Source organism: Triticum urartu, chromosome 3 (genome assembly GCF_003073215.2).
Source record: "Triticum urartu cultivar G1812 chromosome 3, Tu2.1, whole genome shotgun sequence".
Lineage (NCBI taxonomy): Eukaryota > Viridiplantae > Streptophyta > Magnoliopsida > Poales > Poaceae > Triticum > Triticum urartu.
The window spans coordinates 730,288,269-730,298,129 of record NC_053024.1 but is presented as its reverse complement, the minus strand read 5'-3'; the positions used below and the strand labels follow the sequence as shown (position 1 = coordinate 730,298,129).

The following is a 9,861-nucleotide window of genomic DNA, read 5'->3' as shown; positions in this document are numbered from 1 at the left end:
GCTTAGGGCATGTAATATCGATCACCGCCTCCTTTGTCGTTGTGATGCCGAAGTTACACAATTGATTCCTAGACTTGATCGGGAAAGCAAGCTCATCAAAGAAAGAGTTAGTTATGATGGGTGTTTTTCGGGCATGGATCGTGATTAAGAAGGAAGGTCTCCAGGGATGGTAAAAAGGATCGAGGAGCTCAACACAATTGTTGAAAAAGCATGAAGCTTACTTGAGAAATAAAACAATGGTAAGGAGCCATACATAGTTGCCCCTACTCGGTTGTGGAAGCATTAGCGACTGCCACGTGAGGGTGGCCGAAAGAAACAGATATGCTAACTTCTTGTTGCGTGGCCGAATTGGCAACTCTTCTTTTTTTGAGTGGTGTGGAATTGGCAACTCTTATTTCTAGTGGTGCGGAATTTGTAACTCTTTTTTTTGAGAGGTGTAGAATTGGCAACTGAGCACATCATCTCGAAGTTCATATTAGAGACGAACAATGAGGACGGCACGAGAAGCCTCAATGACAATTGTGCTGAATAGATCGGTCCATGAGCCACTCATCGAAAGAGGTGAAAGACGATCTAAGTTCCATTCATGAAGGAATATGAAAGTGGCCTGGGCGTGGCTTTTGACAACAAGTGCTGGTGCATATCTCGATGAAAAAATGTTGTGTTAATAAACTTTGCAAAACATGGTTGTATGTGGCCTGACTGCATTTCGAAAACACTGTAATATCAAAATAAGGAAAACCCCTTCTACTAGTTGTGTGTGAATGAACACGAAAAATTCCCTTCGATGCCGACATAGGAAAAAAGAAAAAAAAAAGCCGAAAAAAAGACATAGGCGAAACACGAAAGAAGCCTCATATTAGGGAACAAAAAAGAAAAAAAGAACCGACATTAGTGGTAAGCGTATAACTAATAAACCGACAAAGGACAGGGGGCTTCCCGCAAAACGTAACCCCCGCCCCGCCCCGCCCCTCCTCTTCCCCCTCTTCGCCGCCGCCCCCGCTCCGGTTCGCCTCCGCCACCGCCACCGCCACCCCGCAGGTAACGGCGGCTCCCGACTCTTCTTCCCCGCGCCCCGAAAACGTCGATTAATTATCCAGCACTTCTCGATCTGTGACCCGCCGCCCCGCGAGTAGCCGCTGAAATCTAGGGTTCCTCCTCCCCCCTCCCCCCTCCCCGCGCGGGTAGTCTAGCTGTTCCGGACGAGGGGGCTGCCACAGTTCGTCCAGTCGCCCCGGGCTCTTGCTGTACGGGTCTCTAAGAGAGACTTAGGGTTGCTGCTGATTTGGTTTGTTTCCGCTCGCAGGTCGCCGGCTTCGCTTCGCGTCGATGGCGGAAGAAGCAGCTGCCAATGTAAGCATCCCGCGCTTGCAATTTCCCCATACTTTTATCTTTGGGTGTATGGATGTCTTAACTAGTGACTGACATGGTTCTGTTTACGGCGGCAGGCGAAGAAGGAGGAGGAGGAGTTCAGCACCGGGCCCCTGTCCCTGCTCCTGATGAGCGTCAAGAACAATACTCAGGTGAGCCGAGCCGAGTTCTTGCTTGTATCGTCACCCCAGCTTTGCCAAGAGCTGGGGTTTCCTTTTTTCTGCACATGTTTGTCTGCACCTGCTTGAATTGAACACTCTCTGGTGTCCTAGTTGTTTGATATTGTGCCTGAAAATCCAATCGCCTATTTGCTTGTGATGAATCCTGCTGTGCAAGTCAACATTGGTTTAGTCAATTTGTTTGCTAATAGCGCTGCCCTCGCAGTGCTGTCAAGTTAATTGCCCTGGTGCGTAATATGCGAGTAATCAATTTAGTTCCTGTGCAGCGTATAGTCCTAGTGTTATTACGGCATATAATAGGTCCTTTTATTAATACCTGAAACAAATGCAGCTCTGTAATCTGAAAGTTAATTCCATTCAGTTTGGGTGAATCATATTTTCTGTAACCTGAAACTTAGCACAACTCTGTACGTATTGTTGCAGATGAACTGTAGTTTCTTGATTTGCCTTCGGCAATAATGATGTGCTCTTTGCCCTGCAAAATTATAAATTGCCCCGGTGCGTAATGTGCGAGTAATCAACATTGTTTCTGTGAAGCATGTTTCTCTGCAGCATTTGTCCTAGTGCTATTGATGCTATACGATACACACTTTTTATGAAGTGAAACAAATGCAACTGTTTAACCTGAAAGCTCTCTTTTGTGCAATGTTGGTTGTATGATCCTGCTCTCCAAGTGAGCTGTGGCTTTCTTGAATTGTGTTTGCTAATAGTTCCTGTGCAGCATCTGTCCTAGTGTTCTCATTGCGTATCATAGGCCCTTTTATTAACTGAAAGAAATGCAAATCCATTACCTGAAAATTATCTTTTATCAAAGTTCTTCTCTTGTCTGAAATTTGAAGGTGATGCAATGGTCCTGACTTGATAATATTGTGTTGTATTATGACAAGTGCAATTCTGTGTTGGTCATATTGCTGCGTGCTTCATGCATGTACCACCGCTATGGTATTATATGGTTACTAAATTGAAAATGTCTGGAATTAAAATTGTTGTTGTCGGTTGTGTTGTCATATACTAAAGTAGGTTGGTCTGTGTAGTAGCTAATGTAGAATTGGCTGCAAGATTAGTGACTGACTGTTTAATGAAGCCTCAATGTTTGAAATGTGTAGCCAGTTATGAACCCTTGGGTGAGCCCAATGCACACCATGAACCTTGATGGAGTCAAATAAAAAAGGTGCTATTAGCTGATCCGCTTGATAGCTGCTACAAGTCTTATTGTGTATATGTCTGCGTGCTTGATGTGATTCTCTACTTCTGTAGGCAAGCTGTTTTACGTAAATGTTTCATGTGTGTAACCTTACACCTTTGCTTGCCGCAAACACGCATGTATAATAAATAATGAAGAAGTAGATCTCTAGGTGACTGCTTGTCTGCACTTGCACTGACTACAGACGATGTTTCCCACATTAGCCGTTGTACTGACATTGTATGCTCTCTTCTGCCTCAGGTGCTTATCAACTGCCGGAACAACAAGAAGCTTCTTGGTCGTGTGAGGGCATTTGACCGTCATTGCAACATGGTTCTTGAGAATGTTCGGGAGATGTGGACTGAGGTATGTGCCCATTACCCCAACTTCCGCGCTGCTTCCTTATCTTCGAGCTTATTGCTGTGACTGTTCACTAACATCCACTGCTCTGGTTACAGGTTCCAAAGACTGGCAAAGGCAAGAAGAAGGCCCTTCCAGTGAACAAGGACAGGTTCATCAGCAAGATGTTCCTCCGCGGCGACTCGGTCATCATTGTTCTAAGGAACCCGAAATGAGTTAGACGACGACGACACCTCGTACGCCCGGAAGAGTCTTTGCTGTGTAGTCGCTGTTAAGTTTGTAATACTGAATACTCTAAAACAGCGAGTGTTTAAGAGATGATATCAAGCAGAGATTTAGCAGTATCGATTACTGGTTCAGTGTTGTAGTTTGGGATGTTCTGAGTTTTGCCTGTCCTGTATCTAAATTGCACTCGTAGTTTCTACTCGGATCATCAATATATCGGCAGGAGACAATTTATGTTTGTGAAATGTTTGATTTGCTGTTGATTCCGAGTTCATCGAAATTTGTAATTGCCCACCTTGAAATTAGTGATTGTCCATCTTAACTTGCACCGTCGGTTTCTATTAGGATCATCTATATATCAGCCGAATACAGTTTTAAAATATCAAATATGTTCAATTTGCCATTGGTTTTGAGTTTGTGAATTTGTAAATTTTTGCCCACCTCTGTACAGGGCTTTGTCGTTTGTTCATCGTTTTTGTCACTTTACATGGATTAATATTTTATATTTAGCGAGAGAACTAAAAGAAATGTGGTCTAGAAAACAAAAACACAGATAACAGGATTAGTACCTTACTGGTTTTCATTTGGCATAACGGGGTCCATAGCTCAGTGGTAGAGCAATTGACTGCAGATCAATAGGTCACCGGTTCGAACCCGGTTGGGCCCTCCCATGGTTGCTTTTTTTTTTCTTTTTTGCCTCAGCCATATGCAATACTTGTGTCGTTATTACGTCTTCAGTTTTACAGTTTTTATTCCATATTCCCATGGATTCTAAAAAGATTTAACTCGGGGAATGAGCAGCAATCTCTCAGCTATGGTGGGACGCCTATATAAAAGCAAAACAGAAACACAAGGCTCTTTACGTTTCTTCATGTTGTCACCTCTGTTGCCCATCATTGGGTTTGTACAAACTCTTTTTCTATCAATGCACAGAAACACAAGGCTCTTTACGTTTCTCATGGAAAAAAAGTGTCTCTCTTCTAGCCTGACAAAAAGTGTCTCTCTTCCAGCCTGACAAAAATCACAGTGCCAGCAAAACTCGCACACTACACATTCTCTTACATAATTTCATTCTATTCGTATCGATGAATAGTTGGATATCTAAGACCAGTTCAAATTACATCTTCTTTAAGGACAAAATTCAAGTTTCCATCTCTCTGCCTCATCTCTGGTGCCCCTAGGGCCATGGAAGAGCAGTGGGCCCTTGGTTCTTGCTAGCGGGAGGTATGTTGCTTTGTTTTTGGGTGTTTTTATGAGTTTGTTCAGGGTTAGTGACCTGCTCATGAAGACAGTCGGTGGCGGGGCTCACTGACCGGTGGAATTAATAAGGTTCTCCCCGACAAGCCTACGTTCTGGAGATGTGTCTAGCGTAGTCGAAGGGAGTCTGAAGGTGTGTCTTCTGCAGATCTTTTTGATCCAATTTTCTGTTCGTATGTCTATAGGTTGGGTCCTTTTGATCTATACTTCCCTTCATCGGTGAAGGTGGTTATTCTTGTGCATTGGTCCTGCAAGGCCTTAGCACGGCGAATTTTACTACAATAAGTTTGGCCCGACTTCGATGAGGGGGGGAAGGTGACGGCGGCGCGCCTTCGTCTCGCTCCAGTGCTTGTAGTCATTACTAGGTGGTATACATGCATGGGTGTAATTTTTGTTATTTTTGTATTCTTTGCACTATCATGGCATGATGAATCGATTGAAGTTTCCTTGCAAAAAATAAATAAATAAAATTTCCATATGTCTGACTTTTTTTGAAAGAAGTATACAAATCACCCTCAAATATACTCTTTGGGATACATACCCCCCTAAACTCAAAACCGGGATAAATAACACCCTGAAATTACTCAAACCAGGTTAATAACCCCCTTGAGCGGTTTATATGTAATCTGGAGCAGTTTATGTGCGCCCATGATTCTGATTAGGCACTGACTAGGCAGAGAACGCTGAGTAGGCTAGTGTGGGTCTGCACCAGGATCGCAACCCGCAACAAACCCCAATCTCCATCTGGTCTCCGCCTTTCTTTCCTTTCTTGGCCGCCGCCGCCCGCCATGGTGCACTGCAAGCAGCCGCGCACGAGGCCCGGCGTCCTCGGGAATGGGGGCCACATGCGCGCCGGGGGCGGGGCCGAGGCCATGGCGGCGAGGGCGCCCGCATCGTCGGACCCCGGCTACACGAGGCCGACCAGCAGCTCCGGCGCCAGGGCCGGCCGGGAGGCTGCTGCGGCGACCTCCACTCACGCCGCGCAGCCGATGGTGGCCAAGGCGGTGCTCGTTGGGAGCACGCCGTGCGCCTCCACGCAGAAGAGCGGCGGCGCGAGGGGGGGCTGCGAGGGGCACCGCGCATGCCGGTACGCCTACTGCTCCTTCAAGGGCCACGCGCCCCGCGGCGCCGCCCCCAGCTACCTGGCGTCCCGGAGGCGCCTCATCAAGACGGAGCAGAGCATGAAGCACAGGGGCGTCTCTCGTAGTGTACATTAAATTGTAGTACGGGATGTGCCTTTGCTCGTCCCTTTGATTCAATCCTTCTTCTCCTCGAAAGCTACAACTAGAAAATATATTCTTCTTTGCCGGTGCGAACCCTTCTTTTGAATAACAACCATTGGCAAGACCAGCGAAATCCGAATACTAATCCGAGGAAAGCCCATCCCTACTTCCCTTTGCTGTTGTTCCTCGAAATCCTCTACTAGTCATTGGTTTCAAAGCAAAGGTATCCGGTATAGGGGGTCGTGGGCAGGTTAGTGTTTCATTTCGATAGGTGATAGTGGTATACCCAAACCATATGGTATAGGTCTTGGAAAGGAAAGTAAATCAAGTCCATCTTACAGGATTTCTTCACTTGCTTGGGCTTAAGCGGTACCAGTACCCGGAGAATAGTTCAATTCTCTTTCTCCACATGACACCCTTGTGTTGTCAAACTAATGAATCCCTCTCCGCCCCTGCACCGACAAAGCAATAAGCACTAGGGTATCCACCCACCCGCCAGTTCGAATAGCCGGTTTCCTCCCCTTCCGCTCAAGCTAAAGGTTCTGGGCTACGGCTTCCGGTTCCGTATTCCGATTCGTCTTCGGATAGCATTAGAAAATCCCTTTCATGCCTTGCCAATACAACTATTATTTTTCTTAGCCGAGGAGCCTTTGGAAGTACCGTTGTTGGATCGGATTGAGCCATTATAGGATCGGATAAAGATTCACTCTTTGCCAATGCCTGCTTCCTTGGTTTCCTACTTTCTGCATCGAAAGTGACTTTTTGCTCAGTATCGAGAACCACTTCTTCTCCTTTTCGAGGCGTAGATCGCCCGTCATCTGATTTGCTTCGTCAAAGCGGATAGCATTATGGAATTGATTATATTCGTAGAAAAAGCACCCCTATTTAATAAGTCCTCGGAAATGATCTCATCCAGTACTTCTCTCAGCCTATTTGCCAAGACTTTGGAGCATAGCTTGTAAATGACATTGCACAAAGATATCGGCCTATACTGTGATATTTCTTGGGGGTTCTACTGTCAGCAAGTGCACTATTATTTACTTCACCGCGTACTTAAAGAATTGTTGGTAGCAAAGAACAGCACCTGATAGAAAGGATGCTAACCAAGCCTCTTCTGTTTAAGCAAGGCTAAGCCAGAATAAGGGGTACAGTAGGCTGGTGACCCTGACGATAGCACTAAGACTGCCTCGGGAATCTCCTCAATCGTTGAAGAGTGCCTCGGGAATTGAATAAAAGCACTGATATCCATATAATCCTACAATTATGCTCTATTCTCTTGAAGAGAAGACACTTGAACTTCGTCATGTGCTATTGATCCTTTTGAACCTAAATTCACATTGGCATTCTAATCTTTGATTATTTCTTAATAAATTCGACCCGGAAGGCTTTTTAGCTGAACATAAGGAGTGGTGTGCGGACCCACAGGCAGTTACCAATATATCATTAGATTAGTTAATTCCCACGCGCCCAAACAGGCGTCACCACACTGCCTCCCAAAGGCTTCTTTTAGGCTTCCCCGCCACATCACACGCTTGCTTGCTTTTGCTAATCCGATCCAGAAAAAACGAACATTCTCCCACGTGCTTCGGGCCTTGCAATAGCAGTAGATGCTACAGACGTGGTGTCATTATCAGCGATTCCTCAATCGATCAGAAGAAAGGGAATATAACCTGCCCCTCATTGTCCTTCAATCATGGTGCAATGAATATCATAGATAGAGTGATTTCAATCTCATATAGCTAGCTTTCCTTTCAAAGTGAAACGATTTTCCTTTTACGTTGAGATATTTGAATTGGATTTTATTTCACCACTACTATCATAACGCACAGAAAACATTGACGTTTCCGCTCGCTTTCAACCACTGCCACTTTACCTGAGCACTGTGACGCAGTCGGTCAAGTATTGAGTTTCTGCTAGTATATCAAGGACTTATGAGAACTGAAAAGAAAAAAACGAAAAAAGGAATTCTCATAGTTCATTGAATTAAGGGAGGGCCATTCGTGGGGGGTTCGTGGAAGAGTTGGGTTCGATTCCCTTTATACGCGATGTGGCGAAAAAGACTGATTCAACGAAATATGCCATGCCAGCATTAAGATTTAAAACGTGTCGTCTACTTCCAGGAAATGTTCGGAACAGAGAACTTTCTCTAATCCAACGCCGTATTCTCCGAAGATTGAGGAACAAGAGGAGATCCATTAAAAGAAATCTTTCTCGGAGAGAAAATCTAAACAGTAAAGGGGAAACAAGATCGGACGTGATTCCGGTTCGTCTCCATTTTAGCAAGGCAGGATAAGTCATCGAAGGGTTTGTTTGAATAATGGACTGGTAACCATTACTCATTTGAAAGTTTCCCACGGTGATCTAATATCTTTTAAAGAAAATGACGCGAGAACCCGCGGTTTTGAAATAAGGAGATCTTTCTATATCGACATATCAGTTGGAAAAATCATAGGCAAATTCCTATCGGCCATATCAGTTGGAAAAAGAAGAGGCAAATTCCTACCGGCCAGAATCTGGAGAAGAACAAAAAAAGAATGGTTCCGCTTACTCACAACTCAGAGGGGATGCCGCTTACTACTCAAATCCAAGGAATTGCAAAAGTTGCGTTCTTATATGCAAGAAGAAGACTTTGAAAGAACAAAGAAGTTTGATCCGCAAAAGTATGCTTAGGCAGTTCCTTCGCTGAGCACAACAGAATGAAGAGGAATTTGTTTCATTTCAAATACTTCTTCTTATTGAAAAGAGGGAAGGAGAAAAACCGAAATCTTCCTACTCGAACAATAAGTCCTTTTGTAGAAAAGTCTTCTTTATATAGTAATTCGACCTATTGCTCATTATTCGGACTACCTATCCCCGTTTACTAGGAAGATAAGAATCAAAAGGATCGAACTACCTACTCATTATTCAGAGGTGAATCATAGAACACTAAAAGCTGTGGTATCTTATGGACCTAACATAGGTCACATCCCTCACGACATAAGATTGAAAGATCCAAACCTTCCTCTTCGGAGCGGAAACGGACGTGGCCAAAACATATAAAAAAAGATCGGCCTAGTCGCTCATAGGGACATATCTATCCGGATAGAGGATAGTCTAGATCAATTTTGAGAAAAATCTCTCTCTATATAGATAGGTATCTCTGTGGATAGAGATAAAGATAGGGATCCCTATAAATCGAAATATATGGAAAAAGTGCACTTTTTGACTACTACTACTATTTCTTAGACTTTTTCAAGGAAACATCGTTTTTTCGATTTTGACTGAATTGGTCGGAGCGTAGACGAGCAAGCAGAGCCCAAGAAAGAGGTCAGATCGTCATAGAGCAGTCGACTATAAGTATAAGACTGCTGGCCTAAGAGAAGGCAGTCTCTCTCGGGAAACATGGCCCAATTTCTCTTCTTTCTTTTCACACGGGCAACAATTGGGAATAAAACAGACCATGAACATGAGTTTAAAATGTAAAAAAAAGGGAAGAGTGCATTCTCCACTTTCTTATCTCGAAAAATGCGTAATATAGTGATGTCATGTGTCTGTTTCTCTGAAAAGGTGGGTCGGCCCTTAGGGCAAACAGTAGTGCCAGGTTCCATTGTGGAACGGTCGTTTGCCGGTGACCTTTGTCCGCTGTAGTACGAGTGACTGGCGCATCGCATCCAATCTCTCATGTCAATGAGTCAGTTAGAAAACAGCTCCAAATGAATCAGTGATTTCCCCTTTATTTCCCTCGGAACCAAGGGGAACAAGACGAGATTCCGTGTTCACTTATCGATTCCAAAATGAATCGAATTCGTGAACTTTATAACGATATTACTCCTCTTCCTTACGGCTCCCCTGTGCCTAGTGATTTCTCGTGCTCGATTCATCCCATTCTAGTATATCTACTCGGCTATCCTTAGAAAAGTCAAAAGATAAGGAGCTCAACCTGTGGAAATCCTACTACCATCGGCTGTCACATTCGTTCCCACTTACCGCAGGGATGGATCAAGTAACTGGTGATTCTTTTCAAGGTCAGATGCTTTTTGGGCTTATTTTCTAAAAAATCTTCATTTTGATCGAAAAAACCCGG

At 44.4% G+C, this 9,861-nt stretch overlaps 1 protein-coding gene, 1 non-coding gene and 1 pseudogene across 3 annotated transcripts; all 3 read left to right on the top strand.

The window, feature by feature from the left end:
* The first annotated feature begins 924 nt into the window (after nt 1-924).
* LOC125546280 (small nuclear ribonucleoprotein Sm D2-like) lies at nt 925-3,563 on the top strand. 2 transcript variants are annotated; one of them, XM_048710494.1, is made up of 5 exons: nt 925-1,041; nt 1,307-1,353; nt 1,449-1,523; nt 2,995-3,099; nt 3,192-3,563. In XM_048710494.1, exons 2-5 carry the CDS (start codon nt 1,330-1,332, stop codon nt 3,306-3,308), a joined length of 321 nt encoding a protein of 106 aa, XP_048566451.1. In that variant the 5' UTR covers nt 925-1,041; nt 1,307-1,329; the 3' UTR covers nt 3,309-3,563. The 2 variants fall into 2 exon arrangements, with proteins under 2 accessions (XP_048566451.1, XP_048566452.1); XM_048710495.1 differs by having other exon boundaries at nt 1,307-1,355; nt 1,454-1,523.
* A 350-nt stretch (nt 3,564-3,913) lies between these two features.
* On the top strand, nt 3,914-3,985 carry TRNAC-GCA. Its single transcript has one exon. It is a non-coding gene; the product is annotated as a tRNA-Cys (tRNA).
* Nucleotides 3,986-7,617: 3,632 nt separating this feature from the next.
* Nucleotides 7,618-9,099, top strand: LOC125549491 (annotated as a pseudogene).
* Nucleotides 9,100-9,861: the final 762 nt, after the last annotated feature.